Source organism: Hypanus sabinus, chromosome 3 (genome assembly GCF_030144855.1).
Source record: "Hypanus sabinus isolate sHypSab1 chromosome 3, sHypSab1.hap1, whole genome shotgun sequence".
Classification (NCBI taxonomy): Eukaryota; Metazoa; Chordata; class Chondrichthyes; order Myliobatiformes; family Dasyatidae; genus Hypanus; species Hypanus sabinus.
Genome location: NC_082708.1, coordinates 43,585,336 through 43,608,969, shown reverse-complemented (window position 1 = coordinate 43,608,969; position 23,634 = coordinate 43,585,336). Strand labels below are relative to the sequence as shown.

Sequence of the window (23,634 nt, the reverse complement as noted above, 5' to 3'; positions counted from 1 at the left end):
AAAATTGCATTAGCAATTAACAAATGATTTAAAGAAACCTGAGATATTTAATGTGTGCTCCAGCCTTTGGTGTTCTTTTTGATTTGATAGTAGAGAATAAAACACGGCATTTTTCAGTCCTTTTCATTATGAAATACAAGTACACATGATAGAAGTGTGGCACCGATACATGAGAGAGGCGGAACGAAAGGCTCATAATATATGGTTTGTAACTTACTAAAGTGGAATTCGTTTTATGTTGTTTGTTCTCTAAGCTCAACAGTAACAATGACGAAACTGGTTGGTTTGGTTTCTGTGAGCATGCAAGTGGCTGACAAGGCCAATTCTTGCAGCAGGAGATGCCTGCCTCAGTTGGATGACTAACAGCTACATAGTACTCTCATGAGTCTAACACTGCCCACAACTCTGCTATGCTTCAATAACTCAGTTCTGCTGTCCAGTAGTGGATGGAGATCCATCAGACGGAATGATTATGAGAGACATCCTGCCATACTCTAGGTCAGTCTGGAAAAAGATGGCGCCAGTGAACAACACAACCAGAAGCAACGGGCAGTTCACAAAACTAGTCCTTTTACTTCTTCTTCTTTCAAAGATGATTTTGCAACTAAGATGCATGCATTGGAAGGTTTACATTTTTATGGTGTGTTTTTGGGCCGATTGAACATTCCTACACTGTTTCAATGATTCTGTGCTTTTGTGTTTTATATTCTCTGCTTTTTGCTCCTTTTTTGCCATTTATGCAATTTGTTATGTTTTTGTGCATTGGGCGTTTGATTTTTTTTTGTTCGTGGCTGTCTGTGAGAAGATGAGTCTCAGGGTTGTATACTGCATACATACTTTGATCATAAATCTACTTTGAACTTTGAAATGCTTCAAGGCTGACTTATGGTAGTTTCTGAAGCATTTCTTCAGGCTCCCCTGAGAATGCTTTCCTACTTCAACCTGTCATGGAACATTTTGTGGGAATTGCTTGTCTGAAGTCCTGGTGATCTGACCTGGAACCTTATTGGCAAAAGCTGTCAACTCATCTGAGAACCCCTATAGTGGCTCTTTATCCTCAACAGTTTCCTCAGACAGTTCATATGTAATTGTCCATTTTAATGAAATGTATTTACTACACTGTTTGGATTTCACATGCATACACAACGATTTTGTACACCTCCAGCTTTCTGTGTTGACAAAAGTCTCTTCCACCTCCATAACACTGATATGCTAATTCCAGCACAATTTCCAACATTGCTTCCTCAACACTACCTGCCCCTTTACCTATCTTCATATTGTCAGCAAACTTGGCCACAATGCCATCAATTGCACCATCCAAATCATTGACATACAATGTAAAAAGAAGCAGTCTCAACACCAACCTCTGTGGAGCACCACCATGACCCCAGCCAATCAAACAAGGCTCCCTTTATTCCCACTCTTTGCCTCCTGTCAATTAGCTAATACTCCTTATCTACACTAATTACTTTCCTGTAATACCATGGGCTCCTATTTGCTAAGCTGCGGCCTTGTCAAAGGTCTTCTGAAAATCCAAGTACACAACATCCACCGATTCTCCTTTGTCTATCCCACTTACTATTTCCAACAGATTTGCCAGGTAAGATTTCCCCTAAAGGAAACCATGCCGACTACGGCCAATTTAATCATGTGTCTCATCCTTAACAATGAACTCTAACATCTTTCCAACCATGAGGTCAGGCTAACTGGCCTAGAGTTTCTTCTCTTCATCCCCTCTCCTTCTTGAAGAGTGGAATGGTATTTACAATTTTTCAGTCCTCTGGAACCATGCCAGAATCTATTGATTCTTGAAAGATCAATCCTAATACCTCCACAGTCTCTTCAGCTACCTCTTTCAGAACCTGGGATGTAGTCCATCTGGTCCAGGTGACTCATCTACCTTCAGACTTTTCAGCTCCCCAAGCACTTCCTCCCCAGAAATAGAAAATGCACTCACTTCTGCCCCAACACTCTTGAACTTCTAAGAAAATACTTACTCATTTTGTCCATCATTTTCTTGTCCCCCTTTACCACCTCTCCAACATCATTTTCTAATGGTCTGATATCTATTCTCACAACTCTTCTACTCTTTATATATCTGAAAAAATTTTTGGTATCCTCTTTGATATTATTGGCTAGCTTATCTTCATACTTCATCTTTTTCCTCCTCATGGCTTATTTATTTGCCTTCATTTGGTTTTTAAAACTCCCCAATCCTTGAACTTCCCATTAATTTTTGCCCTATTATGTTGCCCTTTTGCTTTTATGTAGCCTATGACTTCCTTGTCAGCCACAGTTGTGTCATCCTGCCTTTAGAATACTTCATCTTTGGAACATACAGTAGCTATCCTGCGTCATCCAAATTTCTCCCAGAACTCCAGTTCCTTTACCCTTATCAAATCTGGTTCATTAGACAACACCCAATCCAAAATAGTTTATCCCCCAGTGGGCTCAACCACAACCTGCTCTAAAAAATGGTCTCATATGCATTGTAAAAATTCTCTCTCTTGGGCTCCAGCAGCAACCACATTTCCCCAACCTACCTGCATACTGAAATCCCTTATGACTACCATAACATTGTCCTTATTACTTGCCTTTCCTATCTCCCATTGCAATTTGTAGCCCAAATCCTGGCTACTGATCAGAAGTCTGTATATAACTCCTATCAGGGTCTTTTTACCCTTGCAGTTTCTTAACTCCACTCACAACAATTCTTCTGACCTTACGTCACCTCTTTCTAAGGTTTGAGTTCATTTTTTAGCAACAGAGTTTACCTGCCTGCTCTTTCGATACATGGATGTTAAGCTCCCAACTATAGCCTTCTTTCAGCTATGACTCAGTAACACCCACAACATCATACCTACCAATCTCTAGCTGCGCTACAAGATCATCTGCCTTATCCTATACATGCATACAGTAAAGTAGAACATAGAAATTTACAGCACATTACAGGCCCTTCAGCCCACAATGTTGTGCCAATCATGTAACCTACTCTAGAAACTGCCTAGAATTTCCCTACCGCATAGTCCTCTATCTTTCTAAGCTCCAGGTATCTATCTAAGAGTCTCTTAAAATACGTTATTGTATCTGCCTCCATCACCATTGCCGGCAGTGCATTCCATGCACCCACCACTCTCTGTGTGAAAAACTTACAATCCTTTCTCTGCTTACTTCCAGGCAACTTAAAACAATGCTCCCTTGTGTCAGCCATTTCAGCCCTGGAAAAAGCCTCTGGCCATCAACACAATCAATGCCCCTCATCATCTTATAAACCTCTTCAGTATCAGGTCACCTCTCATCCTCCAACGCTCCAAGGAGAAAAGACCAAGTTCATTCCACCTATTCTCATAATGCATGCTCTGCAATCCAGGCAACATCCTTGTAAATCTCCTCTGCACCCTTTCTACAGTATCCAAATCCTTCCTGTAGTGAGGTGACAAGAACTGAACACTATACTCCAAATGGGGTCTAACTAAGGTCTTATCTAGCTGTAATATTACCTCATGGCTCTTAAACTCAATCCCACAATTGATGAATGCCAACACATCATACATCTTCTTAACAACACTGTTAAACTGCACAGCAGCCTTGAGTGTCCTATGGATACGGTCCCCAAGATCTCCCTGATCCTCCACACTGCCAAGTGTCTTACCTTTAATATTGTATTTTGTCTTCAGATTTGACCTACCAAAATGAACCACTTCATATATAACACCTTTCATCCTGTATTTAACACCCTTTTAGATCTTGTCCCCATATTACACTGCAACTCATCCCACTGACTGCAATTTTGCCCTACCATCTCCGTGACAGTTTGACTGTACACTGCATCTAGTTGTATATCAACTGCACATCATCAGCCCTATTGCTCTGGTTCCCATACCCCTGCCAAATTAGTTTAAACTCTCCTTAACAGCTCCAGCAACCTACCTGCAAGGATATGTTTGCCCCTCAGGTTCAAGTGTAACCCATCCCTTTGTAAAGGTCATACCTTCCCCAGAGGAGATCCCAATCTGAAGCCCTGCCTCCTGCACCAATTCCTCAGCCATGCATTCATCTGTCAAATTGTCCTATTCTTACTCTCACTGTCACTTGCCAAAGGCAGCAATCGAGAGATTACTAACCTGGAAGTCCTTCTTTTCAGCTTGCCACCTAGCTTTCTAAATTCTTTCTTCAGGACCTCTATGGGAATTTCCATTTTTCCCCTCTTTAGGGGAATTGAGGGCTTTGGGGGAAAAGAATTTAGAAAGGGAAAGGAGAGGGAAAGGAATTGTTAGTACCATTCTCACTGTACTAACTATATGCTAACAGTTGAAAAATGAAGAGCAAATAAGAAAGAAGTAACCAGATATTTACCTCACCCAAGCCTATTAATAAACAAAACACAACAACACACTCAGGTTGGAGGAACAACACCTTATATACAGCTGGGCAGCCTCCAACCTGATGGCATGAACATTGACTTCTCTAACTTCCGTTAATGCCCCTCCTCCCCTTCTTACCCTATCCCTGACAATATTTAGCTGCTTGTTTTTTTCTCTCTCTCTCTACCCATCACTCTACCTGTTCTCCATCTCCCTCTGGTGCTCCCCCTCCCCTTTTCTTTCTCCCTAGGCCTCCCATCCCATGATCCTTTCCCTTCTCCAGCTCTGTATCACTTTCGCCAATCACCTTTCCAGCTCTTGGCTTCATCCCACCCCCTCCAGTCTTCTCCTATCATTTTGCATTTCCCCCTCCCCCCACTACTTTCAAATCTCATAGTATCTTTCCTTTCAGATAGTTCTGATGAAGAGTCTCGGCCCGAAACGTCGACAGTGCTTCTCCCTATAGATTCTGCCTGGCCTGCTGTGTTCCACCAGCATTTTGTGTGTGTTTGAATTTCCAGCATCTGCAGATTTCCTCATGTTAACTAATTATTGATTCATTTCATATAAAATCATAGAAATGCAATCTTTACAGTTCATCTTTACCAGAACTGCTTCTGAGAATTTCATTCATTTTAGGCAGGATTTTTGTATATCATAAAAGATTGGAAAAGCAACAAAGTTGAATGTGAGGCCCTCAATATGGATACTGACTGAGCAGTCTTTGGGCTGCTTATGGTATGGAATTATTTCAATCTCCAGCATGTTGTGCCCATATACAATTAGTTCCAAAATGATTTTTAGATGAGTAGTGATAAATACAGCAGCCACCAAATATTTGATGTAACGTGGATGAGGAAAGGTAATCACCTGGGTCAATTTATTATTGACGTTCGGATAAATACAGGATAATAAATGAATGACGGCTCATACTTATTAAAGGTAAATAGTATGTAATTAACAACTGAATTCCTCAATGAAATAACAGAGAAGCTAAAAAAGTAAAGTTGTCCCTATGTGCTTTCAAAGGACTTTTGACAAAATATCATAATGGAAATGTTAATAAAATTAAAGCCCATGATTTGTAAGAATCCAAAATAGCATTGTTGCAAAGTTGTCTTAGTGACAGATAGCAGTGGATGGGAGACCAGAAGAAAATAAACAATGATGTTCCCCAGAGTTTTAGATTCAGGCAGTTGTTCCTACTTATATAGCATGACCTAGGGAGGTGGTAGAACCATTTAAAGTTTGCTGATGATAGAAAACTCATAGATGGTACAGGATGAGTTGGATAATTGAATATCTTGTGAAATATATAAATGCGAAATAAATGAATTTCAATGCAATTATGTACTAAGTGATATCCTTTAATATGATAACAAGCAAAATAAAGTAATAGGCACAATTCTGACAGGAGTGTAGAAATGTGAAAGATATGAATGCTGTGTGCCTGGACATGTATCTATATAATTAGATGTACTATGGCTCGAGACAGGAAGGTCATGTTATGTGTCTGCTTTGTGACATTTTTATCAGTCTGTAACTGCAAATTAAAGATTCCGCCTGGTGAAATACCTACAGTACCCCTTTTGCTACATTAAGTTGTGACTGCAAGATAGAAGGGAGAAATTAGTGAGTACATGCCTTTTCTTTTGTTGTTGTCTTATGTATATAGGCTGGAGGTTGAACCATGGTGATGCCACACTCTGGTTGGTGGAGCAATACTGCGTATTCCATCTGGGTAGCCTTCAACCTGATGACATGAACATCGGAAACATCTCAAACTTCTGATAGTTTCTCCTCCCAGTGGTCTGATATCTACTTTCACCTCTTTTACACTCATGTATCTGAAGAAACTTTTGATATCCTTTTTAATTTTATTGGCCAGTTTACTTTCATATTCCATCTTTACCTTCTTAATGACTTTTTACTTGCCTTCTGTTGGCTCTTAAAACCTTCTCAATCCTCTAACTTCCCACTAATTTTTGCTCTATGATATGCCATCTCGTTGGCTTTGACTTCTCTTGTTAGCCATGGTTAACATCTTTCTTTAAGAATACTTCTTCCTCTTTGGGATGCTTCCAGAAATTCCAGCCATTGCTGCTCTGCCATCATCCCTGCTGGTGTTCTTTTCCAATCAATTCTGGCCAATTCCTCACTCACACCAATTCCCTTTACTCCACTGTAATACAGATGCATCTGACTTTAGCTTCTCCTTCTCAAACTTCAGGGTGAGTTGGAGCACATTATGAACACTTTCCCCTAAGGGTTCTTTTACCTTAAGCTTCATTCAATTCTGGTTCAGTGCACAACACCCAATCCAGAATAACTGATCCTCGAGCAGATTCAACCACCAGCTGCTGTAAAAAGTCATCGCGTAGCCACTCTAAAAATTCGCCCACCTGAAATCTACAACCAACCTGATTTTCACAATCTACCTGTATATTTAAGTGCCCCATGACAATTGAAACATTGCTCCTTTGGCATGCATTTTTTATATCTCTCATTGTAATTTGTAGACCATATCCTTACTACTATCTGGGGGTCTGTATACAACTCCCATCAGGGTCTATTTTTTACCCTTGCTGTTCCTTAGCTCACTCTACAATGATTCAACACCTTCCAACCCTATGTCACCTACTTCTAATGATTTCATTTCATTTCTTACCAACAGAGCAATGCCGACCCCTCTGCTTTCCCGCCTGTCCTTTCGATACAATGTGTATCCTTAGACATTAAGCTCCCAGCTATGATTTTGCCATGACCATTGATTCAGTGATCCTACAGCATCATACCTGCAAATCTGCAGCTATGCTGCAAGTTCATCTAACTTATTCCGTATATTGCACGCATCCAAATACAACACCGTTAGTTCTGTATTCACACTTTTCGATTTTGTATGCCTTTTATGTTGTTACTTACCCTGTTGACTGCAATTTTGCCCCATCAACAGCCTCTCCTCACTACACATTGCATCTGTTGTAATACAGCTACCTCATCTTAAGCACTATTGTCTGTCTTTCCTCTGTTACTTACTGCATTGAAATATACGCAGCTCAGGACACTAGTCACACCATGCTCAACCTATTGATTCCTAACTTTGTCTAAGGTCTTAACACATCTGCTTCCACAACCTCTCACTATCTGTTCAGGCATTCTGGTTCCAATCCCCATGCAACTCTAGTTTAAACCCTACCGTGAAGCATTAACAACCTTCTCGCTAAGATACGAGTCCCCCTTCAGTTCAGGTGCAACCGTCCTTTCTGATCAGGTCCCACCTTCCAGGAAGAGAGCCCAATGATCCAAAAAGTCTTACGCCCTTCTTCCTACACCAACTCCTTAGCCACGTATTAAACTATATAATCTTCCTAGTTCAGGTCTCACCAGCATGTGGCATGGGTAGCAATCTTGAGATCACAACCCTGGAAGTCCTGCCCTTGAACTTAGCAACCAACTCCCTGAACTCTCTATGCAGAACCTCATCATTCGTCCTAACACATCATTGGTACCTACATGGACTATGACTTCTGGCTCTTCACCTTCTCACTTAAGAATGCTAAGGACTCGAACCCAGATATCCCAGAATCTGTACCTAGGAGGCTACATACCTTCCAGTAATCTCGTTCTTGCGCATAGAACCTCCTGTCCGTTCCCCTAATGAATCCTCTATCATTACAGCATGTCTCTTCACCACCCCCCCGCTTCCCTTCTGAGTCACAGAGGCTGAATCAGTGCCAGAGACCCTACCACTGTGACTTTTCTCTGTTAGGTCCTCCCCCCGACAGTTGTTGAGGGGGATGGTCACAGGGGTTCTCTGCATTGGCTCCTAAACCCATTTCCGCTCCCTCTCCTGTTACTACCTCTCTATGTGTCCTATCTATCATGACCTCAGGCTCCCGAATGATCTGGATTTCATCCAGTTCCAGCTCTGACTCATTAATGTGGATTGTTAGAAGCTGCTGGATGTACTTCTAGTAGTTGCAGTCATCAGGGACAAGGGAGGTCTCCCTGCCTTCCCACCTCCCAAGAGAAGCAGTCCACTATCCTGCCTGGCACCTCTACTATCCTAGCTGAGCAGATTTAAAGAAGAGAAGGGAAGAAAAAAAAATCATAAACTGGAGCTTTCCTTTTCTACTGCTGACTCTCTGTCCACTCCTACAATGGCCGCTCCGCTTGCCCCTGCCTTACTTTAATCTGCTCTTGCTAATCAATCCCAAACGCTGACTGGCCTCTGGTCAAAGCTCTCTTTCACTATAGATATCCACTGCTGCCTTTTGTACTCAGGCAGCAGACCTAATGGAAGGCCACACCTCTCAAAACTTCCAAAGTCCAGATTGGCCTCTGGTCAAAGCTCTTTTTGACCCCAGAACATTCTCTTTAAGAAATATCTGCTTCTCTCTCTGATTTTTCTCTGCTTGTTTTACCATTCATCCTGAATCATTTCTATTTCTCTCCCTATTTTAGAAAGCGTAGGTCAAAAACTCAGTCCTACAGTCATAGTTCTTTACTTCGTAGATGGATCTGGCTCTAATCCTTCCCTTCCTGAAATTCTACTCTTCACATTTTGGATCCACCTGTTAGAAAAATTATCCAGCACTTCTCAAATTATTGATCACTCCACAATATGAAATCCATGCTAAATGCCTTATTTTGTACAGTATGTTCCTGAACACTTTACAGAACAGCTGTATTTACATATTATCTTCAAAACCTGTGTGTTCCCATTTCCTTGCATATCTGTAGAGTAGAATAATAGCAAAAGCTATTGAAGAGGTGAATGGGAGAGAAGGGATTGCTCTCTGGGAGCCAGCGTAACACTGAAAGTCTCCTTCTGTGTTATATGTAAAAAAGCATACGTTTCAACAAGAGTTTCTTTCCTTTCAGAAATCAGAGAATACAAACTTTTAACAACTTTTGAACTCCACTTACCCCTCTCACCCACCTTCAATTTCTTCACCCATCCAACAACTGCAGCCACACCTAATGCTGTTTTCGCTATCCCTTTGATTCCCAAAAAGAGATTTGCATTCCAGCTTCCTATGTCCCTATCTTAACAAAACTTCCAGACTGATGATACACTGAGCTCCCCCAGGGCCTGCATCTCTATGTCCACTTCTTTGGCCAGATATCTTCACACAAAATGTGGACTCCTAATGTCATTCCCAGAATTCTCAGTCTAGCTCTCACTATCTCCTAGTCTCTGAATCTATTCACTGCTAACTATTGCATTGCCTGTCCTGATTTTGACATAATCCTTTCTCACTCTAGTCTGCCTATCTCTAAACATGCAGCCATCTGCTCAATGTCTTCAAACTTGCCTCCAGAAGCTGATTATCGGCTCTCAAACATCTCCTTATATTATCCCCAACCCACACATTTGCACAGTTTGTTGTCTTTTTGCACTCTGGTTCAATGACCAAGTTGGGATCTTTCATTGACTCTATTATGGTCAATGTTCTATAGATTTATTGAGTATGTCCTCTAGAAAACAAATCTCAGGGTTGAATATGATGATATTAATGTACTTCGATAATAAATTTTTTGGACTCAAAAACCTTTTACCCTTTCCAACCAGCTTGGCCGTTGATATTGATACATCTACACACCAAACACATCCAGATAATCTGAGGGGACTTTGCTCTATCATTGAAAAATAAATGTTCCACCACCATGCTCATTCACCTGACAACTTGTGTATACACTGAACAACATCTCCCTCAAGTTCACTCAAGTCAAAGGTATAATGATGAGAATCTGCATGGGTCTAAATTATGTTCATGCTTTTATGGGATACAGGTTTCCCCTGCTATTCGAAGGTAGAGAGTTCCTATGAAATGGTTCGTAAGCCAGAATGTCGTAAAGTGAAGAAGCAATTACCATTTATTTATATGGGAAAAATTTGTGAGCATTCCCAGACCCAAAAAATATTCTACCAAATCATGCCAAATAGCACATAAAACCTAAAACAGTAACATATAGTAAAAGCAGGAATGATCTGATAAATACACAGCCTATATAATGTAGGAATACTTTTCTGCAATTATTACAGCATTGTCCACCTCAGCGCAAATGCACTCGCGGCAAAAACACACAGTGCAAGCGCTCCCACCAGAAACACTCTTTCCAGTAACCTTTAAGCTATGAAGCTACCAAGTAACACATAAAAATACACAGCCTATATAAAGTAGAAATAATGTGTGTACAGTGTAGCAACACACACAAAATGCTGGTGGAACACAGCAGGTCCGGCAGCATCTATAGGGAGAAGCACTGTCGACGTTTCAGGCCGAGACCCTTCGTCAGGACTAACTGAAAGGAAAGATAGTAAGAGATTTGAAAGTAGGAGGGGGAGGGGGAAATGTGAAATGATAGACTGGAGGGGGTGGGGTGAAGCTGAGAGCTGGAAAGGTGATTGGCAAAAGGGATACAGAGCTGGAGAAGGGAAAGGATCGTGGGACAGGAGGCCTTGGGAAAAAGAAAGGAGGAGGGGAGCACCAGAGGGAGATGGAGAATAGGCAGAGTGATGGGCAGAGACAGAGAAAAAGAGGGAGGGGGAAAGCTAAATATATAAGGGATGGGGTAAGAAGGGGAGAAGGGGCATTAACGGAAGTTAGAGAAGTCAATGTTCATGCCATCAGGTTGGAGGCTACCCAGCCGGTATATAATGTGTTGTTCCTCCAACCTGAGTGTGGCTTCATCTTGACAATGGAGGAGGCCATGGATAGACATACCAGAATGGGAATGGGACGTGGAATTAAAATGTGTGGCCACTGGGAGATCCTGCTTCCTCCGGCGGACAGAGCGTAGGTGTTCAGCGAAACGGTCTCCCAGTCTGCGTCAGGTCTCACCAATATATAAAAGGTCACACCGGGAGCACCAGACGCAGTATACCAGCCGACTCGCAGATGAAGTGTCGCCTCACCTGGAAGGACTGTCTGGGGCCCTGAATGGTGGTGAGGGAGGAAGTGTAAGGGCAGGTGTAGCACTTGTTCCGTTTACAAGGATAAGTGCCAGGAGGGAGATTGGTGGGAAGGGATGGAGGGAACGAATGGAAAAGGGAGTCGCGTAGGGAGCGATCCCTGCGGAAAGCAGAAAGGGGGAAAGGGAAAGATGTGCTTGGTAGTGGGATCCCTTTGGAGGTGGCAGAAGTTACAGAGAATTATACATTGGACCCGGAGAATGGTGGGGTGGTAGGTGAGGATGAGGGGAACCCTATCCCAAAGGGTGACGGGCAGATGTGCGGGAAATGGGAGAGATACGTTTGACAGCAGAGTTGATGGTGGACAAAGGGAAGCCCCTTTGTTTAAAAAAGGAAGACATCTCCTTCGTCCTGGAATGAAAAGCCTCATCCTGAGAGCAGATGAGGTGGAGACGGAGGAATTGTGAGAAGGGGATAGCATTTTTGCAAGAGACAGGGTGGGAAGCAGAACAGTCCAGGTAGCTATGAGAGTCTGTAGGCTTATAGTAGATAAGCCATCTCCAGAGATGGAGACAGAAAGATCAAGAAAGGGGAGGGAGGTGTCGGAAATGGACCAGGTAAATTTGAGGGCAGGGTCTAAGTTGGAGGCAAAGTTAATGAAGTCAACGAGCTCAGCATGCGTGCAGGAGGCAGTGCCAATGCAGTCGTCAACGTAGCGAAGGAAAAGAGGGGGACAGATACCCGTATAGACTTGGAACATGGACTGTTCCACAAAGCCAATAAAAAGGCAGGAATAACTGGGACCCATGTGGGTGCCCATGACTACACCTTTGGTTTGGAGGAAGTGGGAAGAGCCAAAGGAGAAATTATTGAGAGTAAGAACTAATTCCGCTAAATGGAGGAGAGTGGTGGTAGAAGGGAATTGTAAAAAGGGTCTCGGCCCGAAACGTCAACAGTGCTTCTTCCTATAGATGCTGCCTGGCCTGCTGTGTTCCACCAGCATTTTGTGTGTGTTGCTTGAATTTCAAGCATCTGCAAATTTCCTCGTATGTACATTGTAGTTTCACTTACCGGAATCCGGAAGACAGTGAGCACACTGATGATGGTGTGTTAGGCTGAATCATTGGAGGTTGGGATGGTGGGAGACTGGGGTGTCATCTCATCATCGTCGGTTTCCATCAGGGCAGGCAGGTCACCTTCTTCTATGTCTGCCTGCCTCGATGTCGAATGTTGAGTTTCGTCATCTGCTGTGGCTGATGTGGAAGGCTTGAAGAACAACAGTCGGCTTGACTGCTTAGCCTCATGCATTTTTCTATCATATAGTTCTCTATAAGCACTCAAGCCATCCTGCAAGTATGCCCTAAGCCTACGTACCCTTTCAAAATAAAGTCATGCTTTTCTGCAATCATTGCAGCGTTGTCAATTCCAGCGAAAATCTCACGCAATTGCTTCCTGTTCAGTTCCTGGACGACTTCACTTTTGGGCCGTTTGCTACTGCGTTCGGCTTCAATTGTTATCCTCTCCTCTTCATCAGCTCTTCATCTCTCAGTTCTTGGTCATGGGATGCCAAAACCTCTTCAACATCATCTTCGTCAACTTCCACAAACCCTTAGCCAAACTATATCCTTACTTCGTTCACCACGATCAAAACGCTTGATTATGTCTAGTTTTACGCTGTGTAACACCCTTACGCACTCTTTTAGGCTTTTCCAATACCCGAGGACTCATCTTGCTAACGGAGGCACAAAATGAATCGACATAAAGCACAGATGCTCACAGGCACGTGTTTAAGCAATGCAGTGCTGGAGGAGGAGCTTGGCAGCTCGGCGCGCCTGCTGCCTTTTTTTGTAACAGTGAAAACACCTTCTGTTAGCCAAAACAGGTAACTAATGTAGGTCTTTCGTAACAGCAAGCAACATTCGAAAAACGGGGGACACCTGTACATGGAATTCTGCTTGTTTTGGTGCTCACTCTCCCCACCCCCACACCAATCCACATCTTGCAAGCTCTTCTTTCCTAGATATCACTGACCATACTGGTGCTCGTTCAGGTGTCATCATCTCTTCTGCCAATTTCTACTCCACTCTCATCTTCACCAAGTGCATATCTGACTCTTCATTCCCTTTCCTGATATTGATGGATATCAACAGAGGAGGATCTGGTGTGACAGATGGGTGTCCAACGTACAAATATACTGGGCCACAGACAGCCACAGTTAGGTGATGTAAAACACTTTTTTCCTGGAAACCCCAGTACATAATTTTTTCCATTTTGTAAGTATGAATAACATATGTAAACTTGTTCATCACATATTATTGCCAATAGATAACAGCAGTAATAATGCACAGCACTGTGTCCAGAAAGTTTATCCTGTTTCAAAAAAATAAATTCAGCTATTTAAGAATACAGCTATTTAAGCATAATAACTTTTGAAATGTGTTCAAAATAGCACATATTTTAATGAAATCTGAAATTAAATAAGGTTTCAATACAAAATGTTAATAACATTGAAATTAGTTTTTAAAAATCACATTATATACACATGTGCATGTATAAATTCTATAACAAATGTAATTCAAATATCCTGTAGATATCCTTTTTAATTATTCAGAATCACAAAAGAATGTTTCAAAGTTTAAATCCAGATCTGACACCAAGGCATCAACAAAGTCATCCATTGAAGGTTTCTTCTGAAGCATATCTGTAAATAAAAAGATTGCAATTACAAATGTATTCCAGCATTGTTAAGTCTATTAAAATATTCTCTAACATAAATCATTTCCTTTGAAGATCAGTTCTAACTGGACTCTGTTCTACTTATCAAGTGCAATTTGATCCCAGAATACACTTGTTTGTTTGCATTAAGGTTTTGTCCTTTTTTGGCAGATCTTGCTTGGTTCTTTTGATTTTATTGGGATCTGATTAAGAGGAATAAGAATGACCACCGGTGTATTTTATTTAAATCTAAAATGAAGGCAACAGAACTTATTTTCAGGCACTGGAAGATAAAATGCTACTGCCATAAAACTTGCTCCCCCACAATGGTTCCTTCCATTTGAAAAAAGAAAAAAGAAAAAAATACAAGGTATTTAAAAGTAATAGTGTGGGGAAATGCTTTTCATTTAAAATTCATTCATTCTTTTAGCAACACTTTTTCCACAAGTGTTAGGAAGGAAATGTAAAAAAACCTGACCAAACTTGTATCTAGTTGGTCACACCACTGAATAGTCAATATGCTTCAGTCATTCTGATAGCCATTATCTTATTCTATACAATTCATAGCAAATGAGCAATTAGGCAGGAAATATCCGTGGCAGATTTATCACACACTAAGGAAAAACAGTTTCACTTTGTGCTGTTCAAAATCCACTTTATATGAACCATTATAGCAACCAATTATGAAGCAGGTCATATTATCAATAGATAAATCTACCACAGTTTACTTTAAAAGCTTTCAGAGAGTTTACATTAATATGAAACCTTCACTTGCTGAAATGTTTATAGTGCTGCTGATTAATATACTCAGAGTATATAAACACTGCAGCAATTTCCATGAAACAGTAAATATTAATTACATTTTGCACCCATTATGAACAAGACAAATATGGACAATAGCTTTAAAAGGATTCAATATTTTATGTTTTTAAATCTTCCAATTCTATCACAATGATTAATGGCAGCTGTAAATGTGACAACTAAGAATGTGCTTATGACTTTGTCTCAAAAATAAAAATATTTATAGGGATAGAATTGTTTCTCACACAAGACTCCTAGGGGATGGTCAATTTAATAACAACATGGAGGTAGTACTGTTGTGTGGTTTTAACTTCTAATTCTCGAGATCCTGCAAACCATGTAGAGTGCTTGCAGCTGACATACTGGAGTCTCAGATCTCTGATCAGATTACTGAGGGTGTGGAACAACAGTGTACTGCCATATGGTCCCATACATCTTACTTCTGATAGCTCTGTATATACACTTATGGTTCCCACTGTACATAACAATCACATTTGATTTAAAGCAATTACCTCTCTTATAAGTAGGTCTAGGATCTTTCTTGCTAATGTGGCACTGAGTTATGAAGTTATATATAGTAATATGAGTTATATACAAAATATACCATTTCTATTTGCTTCTTCACAGGAGTTGTGATTCTCTCCGAAGGGTGGATACATTTTCCAGTGTTCAGCTAAATTGCTGTAGATTTAACTACCCTTCCACATTGAACAATACAAAAGTATCCTCTCACTTGCTAATAAGCTAAAGTTACAGTACTGTTGACAACCTGCTGAAATCCAGAAAAAAATGTCACATGCATAATAAAGTCCATTACAGAATTTAAAAGCTTACTAAATTGCCGAAAATTTTCAATACACTATTATATTGAGGGGTTACATATCATGACTAAATTTGAAATTGTAAATAAAAAATAGCAAAACAAAATTTACGGCAGTTTTAATCCTGGTGGGAAACCTATGGAACAGACAGCATTTTTGCACAAATTTTGTGCTCAAAGTGGATTTTCAATTGTGAATTTGTGCCTTGCTCTTACACAGCTGGGAATGCGTGGGAAGATAAAGATTGGGCAGCTTGATGATATTAACAGGTTTAACAATGCTCTTATGCCAGAAGAAGTCTTAGTAACTTCTGCATTGTAACAAGAACCTCCAAAGAAAGGTTACAAGTTGCACTTGATGTGGTCCTCATCTTGGGTGTGTGGCAACATTAAGTTATGTGTAGACTGTGACTAAGGAAACAGTGTCACTACATACTGAAATTCTACTTGTCCTTGATGCAAAGGATGGGTTCAACCATTTAATTGAGGAACGTTCCTTTCAGCTAGATCATGCTATACCACCTGACCTCAGAGGGAAGCTGATAGGAAAGAAACCACCTTTGGCCAATTGTCAATTAGCTAGAGTGCTGAACAAACTAACTTCAAGGACCGATAGAACAAGACGATGGATTCTGTCAGATTCCATAGGCAAACTGTTCAAGGCCATATGACAAAATATCACAGCATCATAATTTAAAGGACACCAAGACTTTGCCTGTTTGGTTATGAGCAGTGCTCTCCTTGTCCATGCACAGCCAAGTGCCATCAGAATCGGAATCAGCTTTGACATCACTGGCATATGTCATGAAATTTGTTGTTTTGTGACAGCAGTACAGTGCAATATGTAATATTAAAAATACAAACAACAATATTAATACACACATACATACACATATACACATAAATAAGTAGTTCAAAAAGAGCAAAATAAAAAGAATAAAAAAACAAACCACTAGCAAGGTAACGTACACTGTCCAGTCGGAAAACTGATGGTAGAGGGGAAGATGCTGTTCCTAAAACATTGAGCGGGTGTCTTCCGGTTCTTGTACCTTCTCCTTGATGGTAGCAGCCTTTTTGAGGTAATGCCTTCAGAAGGTATCCTCGATGCTGGTGAGGCTAGTGCCCTTGAAGGAGCTGGTGGCTGAGTTTAAAATTTTCTCAGCTTTTTCCATTCCTTTGCAGTGGCCCCACCATCCCAGACAATGATGCAACCAGTTAGAACGGCCGTCATAGTAATCTGTAGAAATTTGCTAGAGGCTTTGGTGATATACCAATTCTCCTCAAACTCCTAATAAAATAAAGCCACTATTATGCCTTCTTTGTAATTACATTAATGCTGGGCCCAGGATATATCTTCAGAGATGTTGACACCCAATGTCAACACCCAAATTGCAACTTGAAACTGTTCACTCTTTTCACTGCTAATCCCTCGATGAGGAGGGCTGTATGTTCCCACTACTTTCCCTTCCTGAAATCCGTAATCAGCTCCCACTACAAGGCACCCCTGAAGCTAGGGATGAGACTGCTATCCTTTCACTTCTCAAATATGTGTTTGTCAAGGTCTGGAGAGCAATGGTCTTTCTCACGGTTCTTCTGGGGTGCTGTTATAACAAAGAACTCCCTTTGTTATTTCCAGTGATGTGCACTTAAACTAAAACAAACTTCTGCTAGTTTACAAGCTCAGTAAGACATCTTCTAGTCTGTCCAAAACTTGCTGGTTTTCCAGTCTCTTTCATTGATTCTGTTATGCTTATTATTCTATAGATTTATTGAGTGTGCCCTAGGAAAATGAATCTCAGTGTTGTATATGGCGACATACATGTACTTTGATAATAAATTTACTTTGAACTTTGAGCTGCCACAAATGAATGCTGCTGACTGGTCCAGCGGTATACAATGGTACAAAGGCACTATGGAGAAGACCAGACAAAAAGCCACTCGCTTCTGCTCATTGAGGAACTCATTAAAAAAAATCCTCAGTTTGTTTGCTCAGGAATAGAAAAGAAAGATGTCATGCTGACATAATGTAAATGAAATGATATGCTTTGCACAGAGAATGGCAATATATTAATGTATATGAATGTATTACATACTTGCAAGTTCTGAGTAGAATGCTGTTTTTGAAATTAAAAAAAACAAGTATCTAAGGCAGCAGCATTTCTGTTCCTCACGGTGTCACTAAGGAATTTACTTTTAACTTCAGCAGCCTTAATGGTTTTCAAAAGCTTTAGCAGCACCATGCTGAGGAACGGGTTAAAATGTCATTGGAATCCCATGAATGTCATGACCCTGATTTACATTTACTAATGAGGCTACCCCAGTACCATTCCACCACCCAAAAGACCATGAGGAGGTTGTCGACTGCCATGTAGATCGACAGGAATACAGAGAAGAACCCGCTCCATTTCAACTTTCCTGCACTTTTCTTACCAACCAGTTAACATTCCTAGGTTGTGTTTAAAGAAGCACTTACAATCACAAAAAGCCTTTATACATGCAATACAATATCATAAGTGTGCAGCATTGACTTTGTACAGATCAACAGTGAAACCATGTTGAATTCATTTCAACTTCCCTGCATGTTTCTCTATATCTTTTTTAAAGTGTACAGGTATTTGTGCCCTGAGATTACAATAAAAGAAAGGTTAAAGTACTATACTTGAGGCAACACAAACATGACCAAAATGGATTGAATAAAACTGACCCCTTGCCTTGGAACCACACTAAGGAGATCTGTACTGTAAACCAAGCATCATACTAACATCTTCACATCAGTTTGTTTTATAATACAAAAGGATGCAGACTGGTTGAAAGATGAAAACTGCACAATGAGTTATCTTTTTGATAACTACAAATATTGGACTTACAATTAGCAATTGAATAACGTGAAACTAACTTACTCTGGTTAAGCAAGGCACATGCTCAGCGATTCAGGAACAGCTTCTTCCCCTCTGCCATCCGATTACTAAATGGACATTGAATCTTTGGACACTACCTCACTTTTAAAAAAATATACAGCATTTCTTTTTTTTGCACGTTTTAAAAACTCTATTCAATATACAAAATTGATTGACTTGTTTATTTTCTTTCTCTCTGCTAGATTATGTATTGCATTAAACTGCTGCTGCTAGGTTAACAAATTTCACGTCACATGCTGGTGATAATAAACCTGATTCTGATTATAATGGAACATTAAAGCTTTAATTATTTAAATAGAACGCAACCGAGCTCAAGGCACAGCATCAACTGCATTGTTACATTCTTCTTAATCATTTAACACAATTAACTAATGTGTCAATGTTGAGTTTACTGTCAAATGCTCAAGTATATGTATGCACAGGGGCAAGGAAGAAAAACTTACTTGCACACATAGCACTAGGTGAGCTGCATTCACAGGAACAGACAATAAACATGATTACACACAAATTTTACAAGAAAACACAATTTAAACAAAATAAAAAGTTCTGGTGCACAGTTATCAAAGTGATCGCAGTTTTGCCAAATGATGGTGATTATGCTTTTGCCTAATCAAAGAACCAAATGTTTGAAGGAAAGTAGCTGTATGTTGTCCCAATATCTAACTATATATTTCAAGGTGCTCTATATCTGTTTAATCAAAAACACTTACTTTCCTATCTAGCATTCCTTTATATTATTTTGATGGAGGGCATTACTGAATTCTGAACTATGTTATCGTTCCAATGAATTGATTGGTATGAATGTAATACAAGACAAGTTTTTCCACTGTACCTTGGTACATGTGACGATAATAAACAAATTTACTTATTAAATGTCAACAGCGCTTCTCCCTATCGATGCTGCCTGGCCTGCTGTGTTCTACCAGCATTTTGTGTGTGTTGTTACTTATTATTTATTCATTCCTATGAACATATACAATGAACGTTCAAATACAGATGATGCTAAACTAAAACCCTTTAAGGAAAGAAACATAGCACCAAACCATTGGGAGATTTAAGATGATAAATAGTTAGGAATAGAATGTGGAGAATGTTTCTGATTCATGAATAAAACATGAAATTACAGGGCAGGTGAGGTTTCTTCATTCTTTCTGTTAGAAACAAACAAAATACTGAAATTTGGAGACGATTGATATTCTTACTGGTAGAAAAAAGCTACTATGCTTGAAATGCATACATTTTGATGATGTTGACTATTCAAGACATTTTTGAAGAACACTTGCATAAATAGTAGGAAGAGGTGTTGGAAGAGTTGGTGAATTTAGTTAAGAGGAAGCAAATGTAAAGTTTAGATAGCTAAAATCAAACAGCACATGAGAAGCTGGAAAAGAACTCAAGAAGAGAATTAGGAGAGCTAGGAGGGGCTATGATGACCTTGGGAAGTAGGATTAAAGAGAATTCAAAGACATTCTGTACAAACATCAAGAGCAAGAGGATGACTAGCCAGCAGGTAGGACAACTCAATGTTTAAGGAGGGAACATGTGTTTAAATGTGGGTGAGGTCCTAAATGAGAACATTGCATCAGTATTTACCAAGGACATGAAGATAGATATTTATTTTGAGATAAAGGAGGTTGTATTGAGTCTCATAAACTACAACGAAGTGAATTAAGTTCCCAGGACCTGATGGGATATACCACAGGTTATTGAGAAGGTCAAGAAATGAGTGTACTGGGACCCTGACCAGGATCTTCGTACCCTATCTAGCCACAGGCAAGGTTCCAGAGCACTGGCAATTAGCTAATATTATTCCATAGTTCAAGAAAGAAAACAGGAATGATCTGGAAACTGAAGACAAGCGACTCTGACAGCAGTGGTAGGTAAGTTACTAGAGAGGATTTTTATGGACAAGGTACAAGAGTATTTAGAAAACCATGGCCTAATTAGGGATGGTCAGCATGGCTTTCCAGTAGCCAGAGTCTACCAAGATTTACTAACTTGAGTTAGTCCACTTCACTAACTTGAGTCAAGAAGACTAAAGTTGACTTACTAACTTGATAGAATTTTTTGAGAAGATAACAAAGGTGATCGATGACTGTGGGTGCTATCGACATGGATTTTTAGTAAAGTGTTTGACAACATTTCTCCTGGCAAGCTCATTCAGAAGTATAAAATGCATGTGATCCATGGTGAATTGGCAATTTGGATTCAGAATTGTCTTCCCTATAGAAGACAGAGGGTAGTGATCGATGGAAATATTTCTGGCCAGAAGTCTGTGAGTAAGTAGTATTCTGCATGAATCTGTACTGTGACCTCTGTTGTTTGTGACATATATATAAAATGTAAATGAGCACACAAACAATACTGGTGGTGTTATGGATACTGTGGAAAACTGCCAAAGGACACAGCAGGATATAGATCAGTTGCAGATATGGATGGAGAAATCTCAGATGGAATTTAACCCAGCCATAGTTGAAGAGTTGTACTTTGTGAGATCAATTGCAAAGGGATAGTACAATGGTAAAGGCAGGCACTGATGTGCAGAGGGATCCTGGGGTCTAAGATCATAATTCATAGAAAGTGGCTACACAGGTTGATAGGGTGATAAAGGCATATGGCTGCTTGCTTTTATTAGTTGAGGAAATGAGCTCAAGAGTCGGAATATTACATTGTATCTTTATAAAACTCTAATTTGGCAGCTTCTGGAGTATTACATTCAATTTTGGTTGCTCCATTATAGAAAGGATGTTAAGGATATGGAGAATGTGCAGAAGAGGTTTACCAGGATGCTGCCTGGTTTAGAGGCTATGTGCTATAAGGAGAGACTGGACAAATTTGGATTATGTTCTGTGAAGCTGCGGAGGCTGAAATGGAGCAAGCAGGTGGTACCGAAGCAGTCGGACAAGAACTGTTGAGATGGAAATCGGCTTCTTCTCCCAGGCCATAAGACTGACTTGTTGAATTCCTCCACTAGTTTGCAAGCGTTAAACTTGCTGCCTGATCTGCTCAGTTCCTCCAGCATTTTGTCTGAGTTAAACATAAGATTTCTAGTATCTGCAGAATCTCTTGCGTCTCCCTTATGTGGCTCCTTTGAAGCACCAGTAGTGTTAGACTGCTTACTTTTTAAACTTTTGTCGTAAATACACCTTGTTATTTGCTATTTTATCTGTGATAATAGTACTTTCTGTGTTGTGTAGTATATCTGAAACAGAGCAAGGAAGTCTTCCATATTATTTTGGGTTTAGGTAACAATTTCATTATCCTACAAATTAAAGAGTTTCCTCAATATATTATTTCACTATGTTGTTCCTCAGAATTTTTTTCCCCCAATGAACTTTTGCAGTAATTGATCCAACATGGCAATTATGTGAACTGGGATGACTGTAGCTCACTTTATGCATCAAAATGCAGTTAGATCAGAGCCTAGGTTCTCATAGCAAGAGAGACACACCTTAGCCCGGAGCTACTGTGCAGCTGACTTTCTTCTCTTTGAAGTGTAGCACTCAGCATAATCAAGTAGTATGCTATTTACATTTAAACGCTGCAAATTTTACAATTTATCATTTACATAGGAAAATCTATTTAATAAAATGGAGGATCAACTGCAAAATGCATAGTAAATATGTGTGTTTGCTCTTGAAATTCTGGAAATAATGCAAAGCATATTTTCACCACCAGTAATTGCATTTTGATGTAAATGAAACCAAATGTCAGGAGCCAAAAACGAACCAATGACGAATAATCTTGAAACTAATTCATAACTATTTGCAACCTCCATAATTCTTTTAAAGATATATATTTTTCACAAATCATTAGATGTAAGGTTATAGGACTGTTTTGAATATAATTATTGGTACTGTAAACATTTCTGTGGATGCATATAAAGCAATTAAAATGTAAGACGCACAAGAGATCCTGCAGGTGCTAGAAATTTTATGTTTAACACAGACAAACTGCTGGAAAAGCTCAGCACATCAAGCAGCAAGATTAACATGTTCATAGATGCTGCCTGGTCTGTTGAGACCCTCCAGAATTTGCAAGATCTCATTTCAGGGAAAAAATATCAAGGTAAGAATATATCTTAATCCAATTTTTTTTCAACTATATTATTTCTTTCTCCCTTTTGTAGTATCTGAAACCATCATTGGAATGTTAAATACATCTTCTGGACGGTACTATTTGCTTTTAAGATGGTCAATAACGCATGCTATGCTGTCATGATAGCTTAAGGTTGAGTAACATATGAGCATATTTCATCAAAACAATTCACAAACATTTGAATAAGTGGTGTTAGTATATTATTAGTGCACTTTAAAGCTGGTATGTTCAGATAAAGGATGCCCGTGCAGTTAAGGAGAACGAGAAAAGCTAATGTAAAAGGCACAGAAATATTCCTCCTCAAGTATCAGAATGTTGTCATGTAATTATGCTGCAGTTACTGAAGGCTAAACCTGGACCCAGTTGTCTTGCTGATCCAGTTGGAAAGCAAACCAGTTGGATTGCTTTCATTTTTAACTTTTGGATTTCTGATTTAAAATTGAAAGCACAAAATTTCAATTAGAAAAGTTTTGAGTGCTGACAAAGCACTAAAGTAAATAAATTCAAGGTGATTTAAGACTACCAACAATTACATTAATTCTTTAATCTCTACAAAAGCTAAAATAATTTACTAGAATTTTAGCTTTGGGATTTTTAAAACCGCAATCTTCAAAACAAGTTTCAGATGATCATAATCATTAACCAGACAAGCATTACTTAAACTATTTTTCAAAAAACGTTCCTGTTTATGGATTCAGCAGTTTACCAATTTACAACAGAAATTTAACTATTTACTATATACCTGCAAATATTCAAGTTTTGTACAGTGTACTGTACAGTGTACAGAGTACTGTAAACTGTGGGAGTACTTTAAAATCTTACATGAATGATAAAATTGAAAATTGCTATGCTAACAGTCCACAAAAATAACATTTACATACAAGTTTAAAACAAACTTCTGGAACCTAATTCTGTTGATTAAGCACTATCAAAATGTGTGTACTTGAAAGTTAAACGTTAGAAGTTGTGCCCAGTGAAGCTTTTCAGTTATTAAAGATA

General features: G+C 39.6%; 1 protein-coding gene across 1 annotated transcript in view; it reads right to left on the bottom strand.

Moving 5' to 3' along the window:
• Nucleotides 1-13,722: 13,722 nt before the first annotated feature.
• LOC132391256 (mitochondrial intermediate peptidase-like) overlaps nt 13,723-23,634 on the bottom strand; it is a 99,794-nt gene continuing 89,882 nt past the window's right edge. Inside the window, exon 19 of the mRNA XM_059964188.1 lies at nt 13,723-13,984. Coding sequence (XP_059820171.1) covers nt 13,887-13,984 — 98 coding nt within the window. The 3' untranslated portion in view covers nt 13,723-13,886. The remainder of the gene's footprint in view (nt 13,985-23,634) is intronic.